At 47.2% G+C, this 25,237-nt stretch overlaps 2 protein-coding genes across 2 annotated transcripts in view; one reads left to right on the forward strand and one right to left on the reverse strand.

Moving 5' to 3' along the window:
- rpl38 (ribosomal protein L38) overlaps positions 1-25,237 on the reverse strand; it is a 420,537-nt gene that overhangs the window by 251,368 nt on the left and 143,932 nt on the right. The window lies entirely within an intron of this gene.
- The window catches only part of sdk2b (sidekick cell adhesion molecule 2b), a 187,677-nt gene that overhangs the window by 108,855 nt on the left and 53,585 nt on the right, over positions 1-25,237 (forward strand). The window contains exon 2 of the mRNA XM_062560247.1: positions 24,889-25,048. Within this exon, the coding sequence (XP_062416231.1) occupies positions 24,889-25,048 (160 nt within the window). The remainder of the gene's footprint in view (positions 1-24,888; positions 25,049-25,237) is intronic.

Here is a 25,237-nt window from a genome sequence, read left to right on the forward strand (position 1 = left end):
AGGGAAGAGGAAAGGAAATTGAAGCCATTAGAAGCCTTATTACTTTTTTATCAGAATCTGGAGGATAGGCTTGTAGAATATAGAGACAAGTAAAGAGAATCACAAAGAAAGAAAAAAAGATTTTAAAGTGTTTGCGGAGGGCGGGGGGCTGGAGGCAATAAAAAAAGAGTGAAAAACAAGTGAGACTCACTGATGGGAGTGAAAAGCAGGAGGATACCAGAAGAACAGAATCGAATAGCGAGTTGCAGAGGAAAAGAGAAAATTAAACGACTAAATGAGAGCGAGCCGAAGTGAAAATAATGAAAGTCGTCAGCTCGGTTCAATCGGAGAAAAGCTCGAGCCGCGTGTGCCAGTTGCTTAGAAGTCGACCGCTCGGCTAGAAACTGCACAGCAGCTCTGTGTCCTGTGCTCCTAACGTCCTCCCTCAGCCCATTTACTTACTTACTACAAAAGCTACTGCATATTCAGCTCGCCATACCTCGACCTTCACCCATAAAGGCTTTCTCGCTCGCTTGCACCTTACTTGAGGGGATGTATCATCTTTAAATAGGGAGACATCTGATAGGAGACCAGAATGCTAATTGTCCGTGCAATAAGAAAGTAAATCAGCCCCGCAGTCGTGCATGCACACACTTAAACAACACTTCTTCTTCGGCTATTGTGTGTGCTTATACTTTTGCATACGTACTGTGCGATTTTGATACACCTACAGCCGAGATGTGGCCCTGCAAAGGCCACGCGAGGACATGCAAGGTGCACATGGCTCAAACCTGCAGTGAGCAATCACATGCACACTTCTGTACATACACACAGAAACCCTTTCATATTCTCCTCACTGCATTAAACACAGTCAGTCGTACACTGCTGACTGAGAGGAGATGATGATACCATAACCCTTATGTATGCGTGTGCGCATCTTAGCCCATAATCTGTGACTCCATCTCTAACTATGACCGGCCCAATGGTTAAGTACCTGTAAAAAAAGTTCCCAAGTGTTTTCGCCAAACCTTAAAATTCGGACGCCATCTGCTGCAAAACGTTTTTTACAAGCGGCCGGGATGCGCCTTTGTCTCGCCATCAGCCTGCGTATGGAAATGATCCAGACCAAGATAACTTGATTTTAGCGGAAGGATTAAGGACACGCAGATTGGTGAAATGTAAATCGCCGCCTGGAGGGAACTTATGCATCTCTTGCAGATGATGGGATGTGATTATACGTGAGGAAAATGGAGGGCGGGAGATGAGATGGCTTCGAGGTAAATCCTTCACCACTCTATTTATGTGACACTCTGTGTGATCTTCTGTGCATTTATCAATTATCCAGGAGTATGAAACAGAAGGTAAACGGGTGTGAAATGTGAATTTGTCACACATCACGGTGGGGCTGCATTGCATTAAATGCCGTGGCCATGCAGATCTGCCCTAATTGGGAGCGCATGTGCTGCTAAAAACCTGTTATTATTGCGATGCGATTCGCCGTTTTCGTTCCCAAAAAGTTTGATGAGCGCGACGACAAACTGCCTTTGTGGCTGGATTTCAGGGACGCAGCTCCAACAGCTTTCACTTGAAGAAACAAAAGCCAGGGCAAATATCCCTGAGGTGTGTATTTCCTTTATTTGTATCTAGCCTCTCATTCTAGTATGTTAATTTGTACACCTCAGGGTACTCGCTTGCGTTTGGGAAGGGTGAAGGTGCCTCGCACATCACAGCAATGGGTATTGGCATACGTATTCATTAGGCCCAATGGAAAGAGGGCTGGTTGTTGTGCTACGGCCGTGATGCTTGCATCACTTTTTTGGTAAAGTCAAAGGATTCAAGGGAGAAATGGAGGTTGCAGGCCTTCACTTGGGAGTCCTGTTCAATCTTCAATTGTGTCTGTATCCATTTAACATATTCCTAGCTGGTAAATGATTTATACTCGTATAACAGCAAGCACTCAAATCCTCCCTTTGTAAAAGAAGGAACAGGGTTAGGTATTACATGAAATTAAAAGTAGATATCCACAAGAAAGAACTGTATGTACTCCATAAAAGACTCCTTTAGAAGACTCAGTGACGTTCCATTTTCATCTACTAAATCATTGAGCCAATAAGCGTCTCGAGGAAGTACTTTGTCCAGGTTTTTTTTAGTTTCCCGCCATATTTGATATTAATTCTGCCTTTGGTTGAACCCCTGCTTTTCCAAATATTGAATTAAAGCCCCGGGTGTGCATCCACTTCTCCTCTTTGTTTGGTCCCTCGTTGCGTTTTTCAAACCACGCGCGGCACCACGCAGCAAAGGAGCATCGCGTCAGGCCAAAGGAAACGGCACTCGCCGATGTATACAGTGTATACAGTGAACAGAACGATGGAGGTCCAAGATGGCTGCAGATCACTGCAAGGTAAGCCAGAGCCGTGTGTATTGAATTTCCCTGTAAGCTTCAGCGGCTTATTCGGGTTGGCGTTATCTCTTAGAGCGCAATCTGTCTCTTACTACGTCTCCGGAGGAATCGAACGGCAGGAAAGGGAAACTTGTTACAAAATTGACTTTATTATGAAAAAACAGTTCGGAGATGGAAGCCGTACGGGCCTATTGGATAGAGATACTAGCCGAAACCGAGTGCCGGAGCCAGAACTTAATGCACCTGCATGTTCTTAGTTGCAAAAGCCAGAGGAGGAGGGGATTAAAAAAAGAGCGTGTGGGGTTTCCGGTTCTTGGTCGGTGCCGGGGCTTTGAGCTGGGCCCGGTCGGACGGTGTGGAGTGAAAGTGGGGATTTTGAGGTTATCCGTTTTGTCGGAGTGAAACGGACCAAAATGGGCTGTGAGCTCAGCGGAGCTTCTGAGGAACACAGAGTGGACCTACCCTCCTCCCTCTCTCCGCTTCCTCTCTTCCCCATATGCTAATGCCGCTTTCTCATTAGTGGCATTTCACTCGTTGCGTTATTAACATTTTATCAGCTGTGAATTCGGCAAGGACATGTTAATGGGTTGGGTTCATCGTTGCCTATTGTCAGTGCTGGAAATGGTGGGAGCTGTACATGTTGTGTGACATGCTCCTTCCACACAACAGCGAGCGGGGATTTTTTTTTCCTTGTTTGTGGTGTTTTTCTTGGTGGAGATTTCTTTGGCCCGGCCCCGAGATTCCAACTGGAAGGCGCCATCTCCACAATGTGCCCGACCACAACGAGGCCTTGCAGAATGGAAAAGGAGACAACAAAGAAGAAGGAGAAGAAGATCACAGGATACATAAAGAGAATAGTGTTTTTGATTGTGTCTTACACAGTAAAGATGATTGAAATATTTGATTTATTTCTTCCTGGAAAGACATGTAGCTCTTTAACGAATCGATTTTTTCAATATATTAGCTGCAGAGACGGAAATCCTGAAACATTGGCTTACAAAGCTGAAACTATTGAAACTGAAACGCCTTCAACCTTCTTGGAAATACGTTTATTCTTCTTCTTCTTCTTGTGTGACTATGCCAGACCCTTTATTATCACTGATCAATGTTTGCAGAGCCACCTTATCTCCGGTCTCACCACTGCCCCTCTGGCTCTGATGAGTTTTGAATGGCGAGACCTTGAAGAGACCTTCTAACAAAAAAAAAAAAAAGCAGACATGCTCCTTCCCTCAGTTCCTCATTCCTCCCCAAACCGCCTCCTCTCCAACTTCATACCCGCAGCCTATGAAATGGCGCAGAAAGGCTGAATCATAGCGCTGCTGGTTCTGGAGCCTGAAGTTCAGATAAACAGTGAAACAATTGCCTGGCCCAGAAAGTTGTCACCAGAGATAAACATAGTGTGAGAGTGAGATTTGCAATGACCCGGCAGGACAGGCTCCCCCTCTCTGTGTGTGTGTGTGTGTGTGTGTGTGTGTGTGTGTGTGTGTGTGTGTGGTTTTGCTTCATAGTTAAAGGGATGGGCCGCTGCGGTTTACAAAGTGTCTCCATCTGGAAGCCCTCAAGTGTTGGTCCACTGTTTTAACTGGGGACGTGCCGGTTGTGTAAATAGTCCCATGACACAAAGGGGCCGGCCCGCTCGTGCACAAACACACCGATCCACACGTACGCACACAGTCGGACTTTACACACACACACACAGGCCGCATTTTTGGTTGCTTTTGTTGTGTCCGGAGAACCCTCACACGCTCCAACGGAGCAACTGTGCCCTTAAAATAGAACGTCTGCAAAGCCAGTAGACCTGGGGGAGACGAGGGAACTGCAGATAAGAGAGACAAGGAAAGAGGGAGGGAGGGGGGGGGAACAGCGGCCCTGCTGTTCCCCCTCCCTCCCGCTTTCCACCTCGGAGCTCAGGAGGGGGGGCCGCTATGTTAGCAGGGGGCTTGACTGATGACAGGTGGGAGATGGATCATTTGTGTATGAGCCGTGTGTGTGTGTTTGTGTAAAGCGTCTTTGTGTGACTATGATGTCTGTCTACTGGCATGTTGGAACAAAACAGTCTGGGTCAGGAGGGTTTGGCGGTAATTTCAGCTGAGTGGTCACCCAGTCATCTTCTGGGAAATGCATTTCAGTCACTTACACAAACACACACACACACACACAAGCGCCGCAGCCGCAAACACAGATATTTGTAGACTAATCAAAGCCGCCATTACGCCAGTGGCATTTCGTTGTGTGTGACATTTCTGTATGTAAACTACTTTTGGCAGCGATTAGAGTGTTGAAATAGTCTTTGGATTGCTGAGTGGCAATCAGCTGAACCAATAGTCGTGGCAGACTTAAACTGTGGAAGGCAAAAAAAAAAAAATCCACAAGCATATTCTCCATAAAGTTTCAGAAGAGCCTTTTTTAGCGATCCCTAATTTCCTTCTGAATACAGTGGACATTATGACGGATCACAAGCTTGTTGTTGGACAATCGCACGCTTAATGCGCTGCAGTATTTTTGCTCCAAAGTAGTTAAAGTCAAACATTTTCTCCTGAAGCCGGTGTCATTTCATTCCAGACTTGTACATTTAAGCATACTGGATATTGAAATAAGTTTGTGGACTGCACATTTTAAGCCTCAAGTTTTGCCTTTTTGTTTTTAAGTGTGTCACAGCTTGCGGGTACGAGGGCAGGAAGGGAGGACTCGGATGCAGAGTTCAGGGAAATAAAAAAAAGACTTCCAAAATAACTCAAAATCCCCAAAACTCAAAATCGCTCCAACAAAACCAAGACGAGAAGGGGGAGGAAAAAACAACAACCACGAGGCAAGGACCTGGCACAACCACAACATTCACTATGGCATGGCGACACGATGCAACACTCGCAACTTGCAACTTGCAACTCGCAACATGTAACAAGTAACAATGATGCAACCCAACACAAGAGACTGACAGGGCTTAAATACACAGGTGAGGTGCAGGTGATTGGACACAGGTGGAAACAATCAGACAATCACAGGACAAGGCAGGAAGTGAAGTTACTCCAAGGACACAAGAGACATGAAACTACAAAATAAAACAACACATGAACCCAAACCGTGAAGGGCTTTTTTAGCAAACAATCATGCTTTTTTTTGTGCCTTAAGAAATGTTAGTATTGACCTTCATGAAATAAAAAAAAAAAGAACAGTACAAGCGTTTCAAGTTATAAAACGTTATAAAAAGTCCCAGACCGGGAGCCTTGGTTTCGACCTTCTATTCCCACGGTAGCCGTACCCCGCCCCTAAAGCATAGCCTGCCTTATGGTCTAAATGGGAAACTTCATTATGACACTTAAAATTAGCAATGGAGACCATAGGTAATAAATCAAGTAGGGTGGTTTTCCACACGTCCGTACAATCTGTTGCCCCCTTGACGACACACACGAGTCATATTATGGACGCTGGCAGCAGCACACGGACATAGAATATACTTAGAATGTATTCGGGGCATCCACTTGCACAATGCCAACTGTTGTTCCTCGCACACACACACACACACGCGCGCAGAATCGCGGGGCGAGTAATCCCACGACTGGCGCGTAACTTTGCTGACAGTAACAGCCGATCTCGCTCCCCGAGCAGCAGGGTTAAATCTGAGGCTTTAAAGTAACACACAACGGGCCTCTCCGCAGAACCCCCCCAAAACCCCGAGACCCACTCGCACCCACAGCTATTAAATGGCTATGGACGCTACCTTCCTCTCACCTGGCCCCCATTAGCGTCCGTTTCTTTTCTTGCTGCTCCGTCCCGTCTGATTGGAGACGCTGACCCTTCGCTGCCCGGCTGGGGAGGACGAGACAAGTCATTTAAACATTTCGCCGTCTTCTTTTCTTGTTTCAGCTATCTGTAGGTGACGGATGAGGGATGTTCCATTTAAGCACGAGGACCCCAAAACACCCCCCCTCCCTTTCCAGCATGATTAATTCCGTTAAATGGGCAATGGCTGCTAGGAGCTTTACACCGGACAGCTTGCAATTTATCGTGATTGTTATGGACATTATTACATGCGACTGAGCTCATTACAGCTATTGTCATTGTTGTTATTTTGACTAGGCCTATGAGGGGAGACCAGTGGGGGACTATTGATCCACGCGTCGTGTCGTCGTGTCACAGTGGGAAGACGTATCCCGCGACACGGGCTCTGATTACATTACGGTTTTGTTCCTCGGCTGACAGAATCGTTGTTTCTTGTTTCCTCTTTTTCTCTCTCTCTGTGCCCACAGACGTGGCTCCACCGTATTGCAGAAGCTTTTTCTCTCTCCCTTTTCTTTCTTCTGTGTGTGGTTGCCCCGATTGGACAGCGACTTGCGAACAATCGCACACTTGAAAAGGATTCGTTTTGCTTTGGTGACCTGATTTTTTTCATTTAACTGGACAGTTGAATTAGCACGACATGCAAAATGAGTGGACCCTAACCCTATTCACGCAAATTTAACGATGAAAGGGGATCTTTTCACGTTAACGTGAAATAGACGTTGCAGATGGATGACAAGCTGTTTTAGATAATCAGCACTTATTTATTTTTGATCGGTCAAAAACCTAAATATTGACCCTCCGCCCACTCCCGGGTCCTGGAGGAGATGGCGGAGGCCAACGGCGTCTTTGAACTCGCCCCGGCCCTCGAGTGGGCAATTTCCTTCTTATAACTCCTTTCCCAAAGATTCCCACCGCATTTAATGTGCAGTGATGCCCTCTGCCTCGGACTGTTACGTGGTAACGTTGTTTTCGGAAGAGGATGAAACTTTTTAAGACATATTATATCCCTATTCCCAAAAGCGCTTATATTTCTCATTTCGCAAATTGAAATGGGATGATTTTCTTTTTTTTTTTTTCTCCTTTTCTTTTCATTTCATTGTCCAATTGTTCTAATTCTTCAAGCCTCTTATAGAGAGGCATTATCATCTGCCATCTGTCGGAGATACATACTCCGCGGATTATGAGCTTTATTACCCGAGATTAGGGATTTCTGTGGCGCACCGGTGTTGTGCGACGACGTGTATTAACTGCTTTTTTTTTTTTTTTTTGTGCCGAACACTGAATTGATGAAAGTCTTTAGCGAGGCAGAACGAGGCCTCTGTTGGATGTGACAGTGAGGGCCTGATGTCACGCCCCTCTCGCACGCTACACCTGCGTCTTAATCAACCTCCGGATGGCTGTCACGTCTCCCTCAAAGAGAGGCCGAAGAGCCTTGTCTTCATTTGAACTCTTCAAATGGCCATGGGCTAAACTTCAGACGTGGCAGCAACTTCAGACGTGCGTTCTCTAAACAATTGATTTTGAGGCTTGTCAGAGCAGTGCACGGTTGGACTTTTACTCGAGTCAACCCAGAACCTGCAGGGAGTGGAAAACCAGCAAACGTGACATCTGACCGCCCTCTCCAAGAGTTCTTCTGTATATAAATCAAGGTTAAAAAGCACAATTTCGGTCTGCCGCGAGATTTTAAACTGCTTTTCACTTCTTGTTGTGTTGCTTTTCGGGGGCCGTCGACCCGACCTCCAGCCAGGCGGCCTGCGGGGTCCCTCTGCCGCCCTGCCCTCCCTCTCACGTAACAAACGTCTGAACCAGGGGAGCACAACATACTGCTTGTGATACCATTCGGAGGGCTGGTGGATTATGGTGCGTCACTGGATTAGGGCCAACTCCCTCCACACGACATCTGTTTCTCTACAAAGGCTCGTGGAGATTACGGGAGAAAGCACATGCTCTGTTACCAACACATTAGCGCCAGATGTAATCCCATCAAGCGATTAGAATCTGCCTTCTCTCGTGATGAAAAAACGGATGGAGGAAAAACAATAAACACAAAACCCAGGGGAAATTGTTGAAGAGAAAATGTGTTTGTTGTGATTGTTAAGATCCGAGGACAGGACTGCTGTTTTTCCCGGCCTATTAATGGAAATGACTTTATTGCAAACATGTCCAGTGTGTGGATGTTGCTGCACTACCTTATCCTTCCACAGGGGACTGCTTTGAGTACAAAGACAAAGAAAAGGCGCGGAGCCACTCAGACATTTTTTTCCGATGTTTATTGCCATTTTTAAAAAATATTTCGAAGCATGTATGAATGGAATCGACTGATAATCTGTACATTTTTGTGATATTAGCGTATGGAAAGACATGCATCCTGCTTGCCTTATTACACCTTAGTCATGATACGCCGATGAAGCTGGATGGCCAGTGAAATCTCTCCTTCTCTTTCTCTCTCGATCCCTGCAGCTGATCCGTAATTGCTCTGGTCAACCTGCCTTGCTTAATAACAATCATATATTTACTGAAACACACACACACACACACACACAGAAACATGCTCACAGACAGAGCGTATATTCCCCACCATCCACTGCTAATTAGGAGCTAATTATCTAGGCAAGTGTAAACAATCTCGGCAGATGGCGAAAAGCGTGGCATTAGCACTAATGACCTTGAGCAGTGTGAGGCCCTGGGCTTCCATTCGGGAGCAGCCTCTCTCGTTATGATATGCTGCACTATCGTTAAGCGCCACACATGTGCACAGCCCCGCTACACATACATTGACGAGCAAGGTTACTAGCAAACCAATTTCCATTGAGCTAACTGTTGTATGCGTAAAAAGTTTCACTTCACTGGATTTGCTTTCCAAGGGGATACAATCGTTTACAAATAAAAATGCTGAAATAAGTGTAATTTTCATAGTGAGAGTCATTAGAATTGTGCTTCTGTGGTTTTGCTTGCATTCAATGGATGAATATTAGTTGCAGGCTTACTTCACTTCGTGCTTTTGTTGGCTGGATGTCACCAGTGGATGTTAAGAATGTAGATGTACATCGCTGTTAACCACTCCGATTATAAATGATTGTATTTTTCAACCCATTATGCATCTATGAAACACTAATGTTGCGTTAATGTGACTCATTTATGATTGAGCTCACTCAATACTGCCTCACGTACGAGACAAGAAAAACATTATTGAGCCATGGGAAACTTAAAATGTGTTTTTTATACCCTGTGTCCACAATTCATCGGTATTAGTCACACAAGGTTGTATAACTAAGCCGCTATCCTTTTTCACCATTTTGAGTATTTAGTATTTCGTGCGGCTTCAACGGCTTCATAATATATTCCACGTGAAAAATAGAAAAGCACACTAACGAAGCGGGTGACGCTGCTGTTGTACGCAGGTGTAAGTCTCCTTGTAGACCTGAGATGAGTAATGAACACTTCCAATCCACTTGTAGCTGTACCTCAGACACTCGTTCAAATTGGCTCCCAAAGTGGCTGTCTTGTGCATTCTCTCATCTCAACCAATGTTAAGCTCTCGTGTGTTACGGGAAGCCGAATCGACACACACACACACACACACACACACGCACACTCACGGGCCATTCTGGCACATCTGCACCCTCCAACCCAGACAGCGTTCTGATGATGATCAGAGAAATGATTGAAATCAGATTGGAACAAGGCTGCATGCGCCCCAGATCCTTTTAAGGTTAATGTTTTTTTTTCTCTTTCTCTAATTCCGCACCGCATGACTGTAACGCAAAAGTGTCGCATGTCATTTTCTTTTAACATATTTATTTTTTGTGACAATAAAGCAATTGTCTGCTTAAATCGACGCGCTCCGCTTCGACTTTGCGCAGAGCGGGTTGAATGGAAGGCGGCCCAACACAGGGAACAAAGCAACGGAGTGAAAGTGAGGCGAACAGGAGGCAGAGCACAAAAAAAAAGCAGGAAGCATTTACGAGACGCAAATGGCAAGGGCCAGCAGCTTTTGGTGTTGGTGCTTTTTGAAGGGACTTCCGCCCCCTTCATCTCCTTCATCGCCTTCATCGCCTTGGCAAAGGCCGCTCTGCCCTTTTTTCTCACAATGACACCAGTCTACTTTCCCGGGACAATGCATCCTAGCTCTGTGTTGGGCTCTGATCTGCCCGATGCAGCCGGTAAGTATCGGACAGGTTGGGTTAATTGCAGCGAGGTTCCCGCGGTTGGATGTGTTGCGACAGGTAAAGGGCACCCCGAGGGAGAACGCCTTGTAGATTGGCATCGAATGACTTCGCCGTTAATTGGCCCTTTAAAGGCTAAACTATGGAAACATGCTAATAGTTTACGATCCATCACCAGCAAGGCCTCAGCACTTACCGCAGAGCAAGTTGTGAACAAACCAGAACTGAATAGAAAGCAGGCGAAGTCGAGCGAAGCACTCCCGAGATGCACGCTGCTCCTACTCCTCAACTCAAACCCTCCCGCCGCGGCGTCGCTGTGTTGCGGCCTCGATGCTAATAACGGTCATCATTCATGGCAGCCAAAGAGCGATGTGCCATTGTGATGCGACGGTGAATGCATGTCGGCGCCTGCCTGAGCTGTAGGAGCCGCATTAGTCGGGAAAATAAATGGAGTCTGCTTTGTCAGCTGCAGGCGCGGAGATTGGGAGCCATCGAATGAGCGAGGCCCGGGTTGGGCAGAGTGGGGGTGTTTGTGTGCGCTAAGGCCGACGAAAGGGAGTGTTTGGCAAGTTGGCCACTGGAATACTATCCAGCGAGTGGACTTGCCCCTTCCGGGTCCCCGTATGTGGGAGGATGCAAAAAAAAAAAAAAGACAGCTCGCAGGACGTCAACCCGGCGGACGCATCACCTGTCAAGCCGACTCTGACGGATGGCCGTGACCTTCAGCGGCGAACAATGGAGCGCGGCGCAATTAGCCGGCGCGTCTGCGTCTCTCACTCTCAGACCCTCCTCCTTTCTAACCCCCCCCCGACATCAATGTCACCGCTGTCTCGGTTGTGTTGTTGAAGATACGGTGCGACCAGGCGGGGGACTTGACACGCACCTCTAAACATAGAGGTGTTGTGTAGGCGCGTACCTTTTCATCGACTTGTCATGGCAGGGAAGTCACACGCAGTCACGTGCAGACTAAAATAGCAGATTTTCCCATTTAAAGGGACGAAAGAGCAGGCAAAAGGTCTCTTCTGAAAGACGTCGGAGGGAGCGAGTTTGGGAGGGGTGAAGGACACGGTGGGGCCCCCACGTTGCAGGGAGAAGGGGGGGGATCTAACCGTAGACAGTGACGAGCGCTAGGCCTGTGATGGATGGCCCCGCGTCGGGCCCTCTTTGCTGTGTCATTAGGCACAGAGGTTCGCTGGACTTGTCTGAATGCAGCGCGGCCGCCGCCGATACATCACCGGGGGCCGCTGTGTGACGGCTGGAGCCATCAGCAATAAAGTTCCACTGGGGTGTGTGCTCCCGGAGCCGAGGGTTACTGAGGATTTCCACAAGTCATAACTTCCCGGGGCTGCGGGCCTTGAGGATATTTTCACCGCGGCGTTTGCTGGACTTCTTGATGAATAGATATCGCAATATAATTTTTGGGGCAATTTGTTTGGTGTCTCAAACTTAAAGCTTCAGTCGGATGTTGATTGTGTGGGTGTGTGAATACGCAGACGCTTCACGCACCCATATGCGGTCCCCTCATGCATGCTCCTCATGAAGGGGGCCCCCAGCATCGGCCTTATCTGGGCTGCTTTACGCCAGTGTGAATTGGATACTGCTATATATCGCAGATACAGAGCAAAAGGGCAAACTCATTTTCTCTGTGCAGCGCAGCCAAACAGGTCCAATAGCCGGCTCGTATGGATGGCAACACACATGGCTTGGATGACATTCAATCTTTTTCTTTTTTTTCTTTCTGTGATGGGCATTAACCCTCCAAGGACGCCGGGGTAATTCTGTGGTTTTACAAGCTTAAGGCAGATTAGGAACCTGACAAATCATGCATTGTTGTTTTTTTTTTTTGTTGTTGTTTTTTCCCAGGAATAAATGTAATGCCTAGAGCAAAACTCATACTAGGAGCAACGTGAATGAAAAGCCCTGCATTTCTGCTTTTGAAGAGAAAAGCAATGCGATTCGAAAAAAAGAAAGAATGAGTGCGATGCCTTCTGAACATTCAACTCACATAAGTTAATACACATGGCCAGATTGTTGAGCCCGGTGTGCATGAGAGAGGTCTGCCAGGAAGTTACGCCGCGCCATGGAAAATGGTCACTGAACGCCGGAGTGCATCTTACATAAATCGAATGGAATAACTTTTTATTTTCTGCAAAGTGGCGGAGGAGAGGAGGCCGCCTGGAGCGCTGGAAGTGGCTGAGCCCGTGTTTGGAGTGTCCACTTTTAGACAGATGCTCATCAAACAGCGGCAGACGGAGGTTACCGAGGTGGGCGCCGTACCTATCAATCACAGCACAGTCAATACACTTCCATTTTAGAGAGATGTCAGTCACCTGAAGAGGTGCAGTGGCGCCGCGGCTGTCACCAGCAGAAGGGGGAGGGATTCAACGTCGGGGGGACGGGGGGGGGGGGGCGGGGGGGGGGGGTGAGGGTGGAGCAGAAGCTGAAGTGGAGCTTCTCCAAAGATGTTCCTGGCACCTGCTGCATTTGGAGCTCATTATTGCACTTGTGTGCTGGTTTGCTGTACCTACAAAGTGCGTTACACTTTGGATAGTCACGCGGCATAGAGCTCCACGGCTTGCTCTTGGCAACGAAATATATATGTGCGCTGCACAACATATTTAACTAAAACAAGACTGCTTTTGTGTTTTATCAATCAAAGCGACGTGATGCTTGAAGGGAGGGAAGAAATCCCCCTTATTCTACTAAAGAGTCGCTGTTGAGATGTGGCAGTATATAAAGGGACAAATAGATGCTCAATATGTCGAATGTGTTCTCAAAGGTATTTATTGCTAGAGTCTGAGGCAGCAGGCATTGAATGGGGCTTACACTTAAACTTCTCCTTCAATCCAAATTCTACTCCCATGTTGACAGGGAGGAAAAAAACAGATTACATTCCACTTGCCTTTTCGACACGTTTTAAAAGATTTATTTTTCTCTCTACCACGAGCAATCCTTACTGCTTCAGTATTGAGGAAAATAAACGTCGTAGCTCAACCTCCACTGGATAAAAAAAAAAAAAGGGAACACAACCACACTCAGTCCAAATAATAAAGATTTTCGTACTGACTTTAAAAGTGTTTCTGGCTGAGCTTTGCAAGGAGGTTGTGGTGGATGAACTTGGGTTGAATGAAAAAGTTGTGTTAAGAGAGTTCATGTCGGGTTTGACAAACAAATCCAAAGTAACGGAGGGAGAACTATTATCCAGTCGTCGACTTCCGCCGGGCCTCTCGGATGTCAGCGCAGCCTCCAACACAATGTCTCAATTGTTATCCCTCCAAGCCATCACTTTGGCTTTGTCAAACGCCGCCTTCATGATGTGTTACGCAGTCGTTGCCGACTTCAGCAAGATTGAAGCGTTCCTCGGGAAAACGTATTAACTGGCACCAAGTTGCCCTCGTAGCATTCCATCTGGACGTTCTCTTTGAGACGCATCTCTTCTGGCTGCAGCTTGTAATCATCAGACCCCCCCCCCCCCCCCCCCCCCGTTTACTTTCAATTTCATTTTTCTGCCCGTTCGATCTCCGAGTCTTGATCCTGCGAATAGCATCAGAAGAAACATCCCGCCCGAAGGTCCCTTCGTCAGCGTGTGTGCAGAGTTGACGGTTTGATCCCCAGTTTCTTCTGTCCGCGAGCCAAGATGTCCTCGGGGCAAGACACTGAAAATCCAATTTGCCGTCCCCTTGGCTGAATGAGAGAAGAAGAGGAGTTCATCGTGTCATCTTCTGCTGCGTAACCTGTGAAAGGGAGAAATAATACATTTGTCTTTTCTGACCGAGGCGAACTGGTGCGGCGTACGGCGTTGCGTAGCCGCTAAATGTGGGGCTGCCTCCGCCTTTGGCGCCCCCTGCTGTATTTCTTCGCTTGTCCGCGTCGACGCCACTAAGCTGAGCTGCTTTTTGCAGGTAGGGGAAGAGCGAGCAGAATGCCGGATGAAAGACTGCGTTGCTGCACTGCGTTCGACCGCCTTTTCGTCCACTGTCTCATTGTCCATCGCTATGCACCACCCACCACGTCAAATTCCTGTGTAAGCCCAACATACTTTGGCAATAACTGTTTCTGATTCTGATACAGCAGTTGAGTTTCAAAGTTGTGTGTGTGTGTCTTTTTTTAAGCCCCCCCCCCCCTGCGTTTCCATCTCTTTAATCCTGACGGAAATGTTAGGTTGAAATCGCAAACATCAAGAATACTTGTTTGTAACAATGATCCGCCCACGACAGATGGTTCTCACAGAGTACAGGGCTTAATTTGACTTGCCCTGCGCGTCGTCTCGCGACACCACGTCCAGTATACGGTGTTTTTTGTACCTCCAGCCTGCTTTTCATCCCCCTTCCTCTGTTAGGCTCTGTCCACTTTCCCTCATTGTTTCCTGCGTCCCGGGTAAACCGGCACCATGGCCCATGTTACGGGCCTGATCTCGATTAATAATACCTAAATTGAGAGCTCATTAATGAAAGATTACGGCGCCTCTGCAAGGCCCCAGCGGGCTTTCATTCTGTGCCCGTGTACACCACCGAGAACGCAACACAAAAGGAGCAAACATTGACCTCTGCCGGAGTACAGGGGACTAAAGCACAGCTTTTGTGCCTTTTTTTTTTTTACTTAAACGCGCACCCTTGGCCGCAGATTATGACCCCTCCGCTCAAAAGACTGAACAAAAACAACTTTTGGGAGGGAAACTGAAGGAAAAGCATAGCGGGGCGTCTCAGACCACACAACCGCTGCCTTTTTGTTTGTCGGTCGGTTCCCGCTCCAACATTTTCAATCTCCGAGCACTTCCAAACAGGCGAACTGTGGAATACAAATTCGAGTGGAGAGGAAACAAAGGGGGTAAAAGCGCCAATGATTACCACGAGAGGTCATAGAAAAAAGTATGGCGGGAGGTAAGAAGGAGATAATTGGCTTGCCGAGCGGTGAGAAGCCACCCCATCCTTTCCCAGGGCTTTATTAAGACATAGCCTTCATTAGGTGAGCACAAAAGGGACACAGCCATGATTGCATTCATCCTGGGCGGGGGGGGGGGGGGGGGTGGAAGAGGCGCTTACTGTGTGTCTGTGTGTTTGTGTGTGTGTGCGTTGGTGGTGGAGGGAGGAGGGGGGGGGGCTCCTTGTTTATACTCATGTTTCTTTGTGCAAGCTTAGGGATGAGCGGAGAGCCGCCTACAGAGAAGGGGGCTGAGATGGATGAGGCGGGCGCCGTGTGTATGCATGCAGTTCTGTTTATGTGGAGAGTTTGTTTGTGTGTGCGCGCGCTGTAGATGGGTTCACTTAATGTGTGCATTCAAACCTGTCTGAATGTATAGAACCGGGAAAACCACATTGCGCTGTTTACTCACACTGGTGCATATTAAAACGCTGCATCCTCTCAGGGACTCCAAATGCAAACCAGCTTCCAGCTTTGTATCGGGCGCAATACCGCGTACCGGTTGCGTTGCTCCAGTTAAATAAAAAATAAGATCAATTTTGATGCATGCATGAATATTTTAGAAGCGTTACCAAAGAGGAGAGAGAGCGAAGAAGAGAGCAAAAACAAAACATAATCCGAAAGGAGCCAACGTCGCAATCTAACTTATTGACATATATCGACTACTTTTGTCCGACAAACAGAGTGACGAGGAATCCCATTCCAGTACAATAAAAAGGCCTGCCGGCGAGGCCACGGAGGGGAATTGTTTGCCGCCGTCCTCCAGAGTGAGCGGGCGTAGAATCGGGCCGGTCGCTGGATAATGGCCTCTCCATCAAAACCACCTCGGCTCTCAAGCGCTCCGCGCATTAACCCACACGCGTCCTCCATTGTGCGCGCAAAAATGTCCGGCGCTCCCCTGAAACAAATTCAGCACAAACAAAAAAATGTCTAGTTGTCATTCCAGCTGCTCTCGGTGCGACTGAGTAAACTCCGAGTGAAGGGTGGAGCGTCGGTGATGTGAGTGACTGATTGAGTCGATGCCGATTTGCACTGTTTCACAGGGTCCTTTCATTTCTACTGAGCCCTGAGGCGCGTTGTTAGAAGAACATTAGCTGCTGTCGTGAAATTCCCTGTTTAGAAGTTTGTCGGACCGCCCGTTAAACCACGGCACGTCTTTGCTTACCAAATTGCATTAGTCCTAATACCTTATTTGCATCGTTGTGAACGCCATCCTTTTAAAATGTGGAAATCAAACGGTTAGAGTTGTCTGTGCAGCATGAATCAAACGCACCCCTTTGAAACGAGGCAGTGGCTGCTCTGCTTCCACCTGTTGGCTCTGATTAAGGCATCTTCCACTGGGGGGGTTGCTGTTTGGCTTCCCCCCAAACATCCGTGATATTTGCACGAGAGCTTTGTATTTGCAGAGTGTGCCCTGATAACACTGTGCTCACATAATAATAAATTAGTTCCACGTGATTTAGCCGAGACGAGGTAGGAATGTGTTATTTCTCGCGGCTGACACACGAGCAGCCCGCTCCCTCCCTCTCGCTCCTCTCTCACATGGGGCTGTTACACGTCGGCTGCCATCTTTGGTTGTCACCCTGGTTGGATGTTGCGCATCTAATTGTTGAGCAATGTTCATTTCTTTTCGAGCGGGCCAGGGGTGGACCGCAGGCGACCGTCCCGGTAACGCACGGCAGGGTCGGGTCGGGTCGGGTCACTGACGCCTACCGCCTCGCACGCCTTGGACGCGTGTGCACAGTCGTTTCCTTCTGACTGAACTCGCTTGCCCACTCAGCGCTTGCGCTTTCCGAACAAGGGCCTTAAAGTCTTCTAGCACATCCTGTAATAGGCCCAGCGCCCTTTCAGCATTATAAAAAAAAAAAGAAAACGACCCGAAGTTCGTTGGTCTTCACATTTCTCAACAAATCTTACGGGATTCTGAATGGAAAATGTGGGCCTAAATCCTAAATCCTGCCTGTTTTAGTTGAGCCATGAGATCCTTCTTGGCCATTGTGTCCCACAGTACACGGATTGATTTGCCTGCGTAAACACATCACCATGCACGGGGCACTGTGCACGGCCCCTCCTGCACCGAGGAGATTCTTCTCTCCGGATCTTGTGGGAAATTAAACCAACTTGCTCTGTAACGTGCCCACACATTACTAAGCACAGGCGCACACACACACACACACACACACATCGAAGAAAACAGGCCTTCACACAAAAAGTAACAGGATTTGAGAGGCATGTGTTGGCATACATTTAATCGTATTTTCTCGTATTTTCAAGTCATCTGCCCCACACCTGCGTGTTTGGACTTTGTTTTTTTTCTTTGTGTTGCATCGGCTGCTTAGTCTGGCTCGGCGGGTCAGCGTTGCAGGGGTGGATGGGATCGCCGCGGGGGGGGGGGGCATAAAAGTCATAAAAGTAAAGTGAGCAAGCTGAGAGCCGAGCATGTCGCGGGGCTAAAGGTTAGCTCGTAGATTTACGACCGTACCTCTTCGCCCGGGCTGCTGAAAGAGGTAGAGACGTATTTTAATGTTAAAGCTGCGCTGATTGATTGACGGTGCTGTCGCATCCCCAACACGTAGATGACGGGAATGTGTGTGTGAGTTTTTTTTTAACTTTTTACAATGACAGCTCATTTGATCTGAGATCAATGGCTCCAAACCTGTTCAGCTTGGCAACTCTTTTAAAGGAAAGCACCTGATCACAATGTGAAGGGGAAGAAAATGTAAAACTGAAACATTTGGTAAATTATTTTTCTTACGTTTTATCTTGTCCATCAGCTCGGTAATCTTTTATTATACCATCTTGAAACCTGTGTAGCCCTGGCCCAAAATTCACTCAGACATCAGGATGTAAATAGTTATCTTAAAACCAAGTTGGAAGTGTGCATAAATATGGTGCAAAAGATACAGGTGAATAAAAGCTATTCCAATAACAGCCTTATTTTTACAGTTTCAAGGTTGTCTTTTATGTAAATGAGTATAGTTTGTGTGTTATGTGCATGATTCAGCTCGTTTGTTTACCCTAACAGTCTAACTTGGTGGCAGTAGTCAATCTTTGTTTTGTTTGTGTTTAATTGGTTAGTGCTGACAGTGCAGCCAATCCGGCTCCGTTCTCGGGAAAAAGGGGTGGGACTTCGGCGTATACGGTCAGGTTCAGTCGGAGTAAGAGAGAAGAGAGTCATCACCGTTATGTAAAGTTTTAATGGTCTAAGCAAAAACCCTATTCATAACTTGATGGCTGACGACCAGTTAGCCTATGGTTTGGATTGTGGTGACCTGCCCGAGGTAAATATGATGTGGTTGTGTATTGTTTGCTATACTGTGACTAAATGTTGAAGTGTAAACAAGTTATGATGCTAATCGCGATTAGCCATTAGCATAAGCACAATACAGGTTAGCTCGGCTTTCATACTGTTAACTTTGCTGTGAATTCAGTTGATGAGACAAGTGTTGCTAGATCGACATGACGTAGCAGATGGATGTGTGTTTAGCTGATTTAGGAGACGGACATTTAAGACGAGGATCGGAAAAACTCCTGTGGACCACTAAGGAGAACGGTTTCCCGCGTCTGCGCTTCCGGTTGTAGACTGTTTGCTGCTGGGTTTTTTTCTCCCGGGCTCTGCCTGCCGTCCATCGCCCGGATTCCGCTCATCTTCTCCTTTGCATGGGGTATGGGAGACGTGAGTACTGACTAACTTGCACGTGCTATTTTTGTTTATTGCTTGTGTGAACAAGTGAAGCGGCCATTAAGTTTTAGGTCTCAACGCTCCCAAGCATCGACTCAGGCCTGCAATGAGGGTTTAGTGTGTCATGTGGGGGGGCACATTGTATTGATCGTATTGAAGTGTAATAAATGCCAAACTGTTTTGCCAAATTGTAAATGCCTTTGAAGTGTGTTTGCCATGTTGAGTGTAATAGTGTTCGGGTAAGAGCTGGTTAAAAGGTAAAAGTGGTAATACACCATTAAAACATATGATACAGGGTTTTAATAAGAATCATTAACCTTTTGTTTTATTGATTAAATTCTATTGGAGGCACCGCCATTAGTTATTAGTTTACAAAATAAGGGATCTATAATTATAAGACAAATTGTATAAGACCAGGTAATTGCGCCATTATATTTACAAGTGAACCCAGGGCCCCGCCCATAGTACTACTACAACCTAGCAGATTTACTTAGTACTATATAGCTACATGGGACGGGTGCTACACCTGGAATGGAAATCTCCACACCACACAAGCAATTCACGTAGCTGTAGTATGAGTATGAAAGTTGAAAATATGAACAGGAATATGACAAATTAAAAAGGGGTATTTACTAATTCTCCTGCCCACATAGAGTCACTCTCCTGGACAACGCAGAGGACCTGCAGCCCTGGAAGACCAACTACTCTAGAGATCAGCAGTTGCCAGCATGGCCTCATGGGAAATGTAGTGCTACAGGAGTGGGAGGAGGAGGAGGAGGAGGAGAAGGCGCCGCAGAGCCATGAAGTGAACAAAAAGGGCAAACACATGTTGTGCCAAAAGTTATGTGCTAGGGGAAGTGTGTGTGTGCGTCCGTGTGTGTGTGTGCGTCCGTGTGTGTGTGTAGAGGCGATGGCCAGTAATCTGCAAATGGCCCTGGTTTGAGTGTCTCTCAGGGATGACAAAAATATCAGCACAGACACACACAAACGCCTGCCAAACCTCCCTCGCAGATAAATGCAAAACATGCACAGTAATGTACTGACATACATTGCACTGCCCCATTTTGAGCCACTCAGATTTGTATCCAGCGTGCACACACACACACACACGCACCAGGACCAGAGCAGTGTGCTAAATAAAGACAGACAGTGGAACAGATTTTCACACGCAGCGGGGCCATTAGCAGCTCGGCTAGACCACCAGGAAGCTTCCATCCTCATCACAATCCCCGACACATTTAACCCGACACCTGCCACCAACGGGCGACGCGTGCACGCGCCAACAATTAGGTTGAAATGAAAGAATCCCACGCAGACCCAAACAGGCATCTACAAACACTCATTACACATCGGTGATTACAGCGCGGTCTGCTCTGCCTATCAACAGCGCTTAATACGTTTTCCATATTGCAGTATTTTTCAAATTGTAAGCACCTGTGTGTGTGTGTGTGTGTGTGTGTGTGTGTGTGCGTCCCCGAGGCTGCGCCTGAAATATGCATGCCGGCTGCGGGAGCTGCGGACTCCCGAGGATTGAGAGCTGGGGAGGGAGGTTTCCACTTCGCGGCTGCAGCCGCAGCACCGCGGCCTTCTGGGAGCCGGAGAGCAGCCCGCGTGCATGTGCGTGTGTGTGTGTGCGCGCACACGCGTGTGTGTGTCGACTACCTGATTTGTCCGTGAAAACTCAGCGGTGTGCTTTGCACCGGGGCTAACTAAAGCTGAGAAAACGTGGCAGCTGTTAAGCAGGTGATACGTTGAGAACAACCCGGGCGTGTTTATTGAAAAGCTGTGTTTTCATGGAAATTAGAGCAGGATACATTTCTGGCAATTCCCGCCTGCAATACCTTGTATCTTATTTAATCAAGAAAGAAATTAACAAAAGGTATTCTGAGGTCATGGGTTGATTATCACTAAAGCACCATGAATCTGAAAAGATTGGCCCCAATTGGTAAAAATGTCTTGGTTCAAATGGCTGTAAGTATTGCTCGATGTGTTATTTTAGTTAGTTGTTCTTTCCAAAACTTGTTGCGCGCCGACATTTTAGAAAATAAACATATTTTCTTCTTCTATGTGAATGACAGAAACAAATTTAAAAGGCTATTTTGAAGGAAGTGGGAGAAGCGTTCCCCGACTACAGCTCTTGTTATTTTAGAAAAGAATTCCTCCCTCAATTATGAATTCCCACTCCAGGGCAGGCATTTGTACCTGGCACTGTTCTCATTAGCCAGAGAGCTGATTTAATTGACTGCGCCGCACACTGGTTCGTGGGCGTCCGTCCGACACTCTAACCTGCTCTCTCTCTCTCTCTCTCTCGTACTCGCACGCCCCGGCTTGGAGTTGACCCCAGGGCCGCGGCCCCGGGGAGCGTCCTCTGGCAAGAGCCGCGCTGTATGCAAATGAGGGGGTGGGGGCCTCCATCGCACAAATAATTGCCTTGCGTTGCGCAGGAAGCTGCGGGTTGGTTTTTCCCTGTCACGGGGCTGTGGCGTGACGTTACCTCGCACTCATTTATCACCGGTTGTTGTTCACGCTGCACTGGGGTCGAAGGGTGATGCACGTGAATGCTCTGAGGGTTGTGAGAAGGATCAAAGAATAATTAGCTTCCACCCAAAATTCTTTCATTTTTAAAGAAATAATGCTCTGTTGTGATAGTAATCCCTTTTACTCTTTTACTCTTACTATAAAGTGACGAGTGAAACCGCCAATGAGAGGCTTCCCTCACTATTACCCTGTTTAGGTTAACCAGCGTAACTTCTTGATCGACTTACTACTCAAAGAGTAGGTTAGGAAATTCAAATTTAAAAAGATGCACCTAAGGTTTTATGCTGGCTCAAATGTATTTAAATAATTTAGAAAAACACAAACTGAGAGATGATTTTTGTAAATGGACGTGACTGTTAAATTAAGTTTTGGAGACATTAATTTCCATACTGATGAGTTGCTATTAACATTTATTGTTAAGATAAATTATTGTGAAATGAAGCAATTTCCATTGTAATGTGAAAAAAAAGCTTAATTTTCTCTCCATATTGCACTTTATTCCCTGTTGCAAAGCGCTTTATAAATTTATCCGGCAGCTGCTTCGGAAAGAAGAAAAAAAAAAAAGGACATATTTTTTTTGACAATTTGTGGGCAACATGACAAGATCCACACATAATCCCGATATGAAGTAGTGGTGATTGTTTGGGGGAAATGTATTCACATCCACACGGCTACGTTAGCATTCATTTACAGTTGTGTTTAATCATTTGGCATCTTACACATTTTGTCTTCACGTGGTTGGTCGCCAGAGCCCTTGAGGGAAATATGAGCAGCTAAATACATTTGAAATCTCCATTATGCTCACTGGCTTAACTTCCACACTGTGCTACTCAGTAGTATTGTTTTTAAAAAAAAAATTATCCAGCTGTGCGGCTGCAAATAACTTTAATTTAAAAAAAATAAGTTTTTGTTTATTTTATTATCAGTAAGAGTGGGAGTAGACGTTTTCCAAGTGAATTGTGTGTGAAAAACAAATAACGATGGATGAATACACCGATGACTGATATTTTTGTTGCCAGAGGAAACAATCCGGTGAAGTGCTGTGTCGGCCCGTCCCCTCTGTCCCCTCTGTCCCCTCTGCCCCCTCTGTCCCCTCTGCCCCCTCTGTCCCGTCTGCCCCCTCTGTCCCCTCTGCCGGGCTCCAATGAGAGCGACCCATCTCTCCTTTGGCCCGGCACCTCAGTGCACGCCGGCACTTTGTCTCTCCCTCTCATCATTTGCGCCGCTGTCTGTCTGTCCTTCCCCTCCATTTCCCCCCCCCCCTGTCCTCTCCCTTTTTGTTTTCTTCCCCCCCCCCCCCCGCCCCCCCTCATTCTCTTTTATCTCCCCATCGTAGATAGAAAGCAAAGCACTCATCGCCAGGGAATAAGAAGTCTGGGCCACCTCGCATCGCTGTTGCACGTTTCAATCTCCCACGGCGGTAGCTCACGGTGTGTCGTGGCGACGCCCAGGAGATGTCACTCACAAATAGTGCCCCTTTGATGTTTTATCTCTATTTCGCATCTATTACGTCCTCGGTCGGCCATGCTGCTCTCCCATATATCGCTTTCCCTCGTTTTGTTCTTGTATCGCTCGAGTTTTCTTTTGTTGTTGTTCATTATTTCTTTGCACTGGGTTTTAAGTAAATCTTTGATTAGCCGTGTGTGTGTGTGTGTGTGTGTGCGCGCTTCGGCCTTCTTATTCTTCTGCTGTGAAGAGGCTTTCTGCCATTTTCACCCAGAGTCTATTTGCTGTAAATCTTTATTATTGACGACCAGCCTCAGGGGTCTCCGCACTGTGTCTCAGAAAGTCAGAAACCACCAATTCATGAATATGCATCGGTACGTTGCTGCAACATGAGAATATTTATTGTTGACTTAGTCAGATATGTCGGAGCAATTACTGTGTTTGTTTGTGCTTTCTCTCTCTGTAATTTCTCTCTCGATTCCCTTGATCTTTTCGAACAAGACGATCGGTCATCTGCATCTCTCGTAACTTCTCACATGTAGTTGCTCTGGTTGTAATTGTAGGTCGCGGCAACCACAGCAGTCCAGTCGTACGAACCACCCTCGTGAAGCAAAGTAACTTCAAAGTTTCCTTTTTTTTTACCTTGTAATCATAGTTGTTGCCGAGCTGTATATTGTATTATGCAGAGAAGTGTTTTTTTTAATAGACCCTTTTCATATCGAGACTTACAGCGGCAGCATGAAAGGATTTGCGTCGTCGATCGGCAACATTTTCAAATGCTAAACCTCGGGTTTTACACCGGCGTGGTGAATAAATCTTGTCGTCACATGAAGTGCAGGAAAGTCTCAGTAATGCGAAAAGCTTGTAAATCCTCTGTGGGAGTTTCACTACGTTTTACTTTCATTCTATATTTTCCTCCACATTCTTCCTCTTATCAGTCTTACTCGGCTGGATTTGAGGAGCAAAATACCGGCACTATAGATCATTTTGACAGTTTAATTTCAATGCCTGATTATCAGTCAATTTGATAATTACATCATCCAACCATCCAATTAATGTGTTCTATATTTACAATGATCATCAGGTAGGCTCTTCGCTGCTGCGTCGTTTATCATGGGTGAGGGATTAGAACCACAAGGGACCTTGGCAGTTAGCGTGTGAGGGCTCTCGATTGAGTTATAAAAATTAGTGTGTGTGTGTGAGAGGTTATCGCCGGTGCTCCTCAATCCGTTCCTTCACACTTCAGCGGAGCGTGTTGAGGAAACGCAGGAGGAGCGAGGGACAGGGGCCGAGAAGGGAGGCCAACGAATGGTCAAAGGGTTTCATGCCTCCTCCTCCTCCTCCTCCTCCTCTTCCTCGGTTCTCCTCCTCTCCCGTCTGCTCTGTTTGCTTTCGGAGGAAAGCGTCGCTCACAAGCGCTGAACACACAAAACACAGCATTCCTCCTCAACTTGATGCCTCTGCTTCCCCCCCCCCCCGGAATAAGTCCATGCCCCCCCCTCCTCCATGTCCATCTGGAGTGCGGCAGCTTGGCGCATACACAACAGTGATAATCAAACACACCGGGCTTTGCTCTGACTTAGGTGAGATCCCAGCAGCTGACCGTCACCACTCTGTTACAGTCGGGATCAAACAAGTGTTCCTCTTCAAATGGCTTTTTCAGGTCCTCTCACAGCTCCATGTTTCCTCCTCATCCGTGCGTGTATTTTTGGAGATGAAACAAAGGTTCACCACAAAAATACATTTTTCTGTTTGTTTCTCTAAAGCTCTTTTTTTTTTTTGTGTTGTTTAGTCGATGATTTATGCTCACAGTGTTCTTTTTGTTTTTTTTTTAACGCTCACACTCGTGCCTCCGGGTTCATGTACGATTGTGTGGGATTTGGAGAGCAGGTGTTTTTGTTGCCTTCTCCCTCTCGCGCGCTCTTGTCTTGTTATCCGAGCGAGACTTTGAATTCCGTGTTCTCTGTTCTTCCCAGACGACGTGCCGCCTTACTTCAAGACGGAGCCGGTGCGCAGCCAGCTCCACCTGGAGCGCAACAGGCTGGTGCTGACGTGCATGGCCGAGGGGAGCTGGCCGCTGGAGTTCAAATGGATCCACAACAGCACGGAGCTGACGCGCTTCTCCCTGGAGTACAAGTGAGGGGTCCGACCGAGCGGGGGGGGGGGGGAGAGGGGGGGGGGGACGCGAGCCGATCCATTGGGTCGGATGGATGTAGGGGGGGGACGAGCGGTGTTTGTTTGGAGAGCTGAATGGATTCGCCACGAAGCCCGAAAGAATTGACATGTTTGGTTTTGAGTGGTACCTCCCATTTTGACATTTGAGGC

This window comes from Pungitius pungitius, chromosome 21 (genome assembly GCF_949316345.1).
Source record: "Pungitius pungitius chromosome 21, fPunPun2.1, whole genome shotgun sequence".
NCBI classification, from domain to species: domain Eukaryota; kingdom Metazoa; phylum Chordata; class Actinopteri; order Perciformes; family Gasterosteidae; genus Pungitius; species Pungitius pungitius.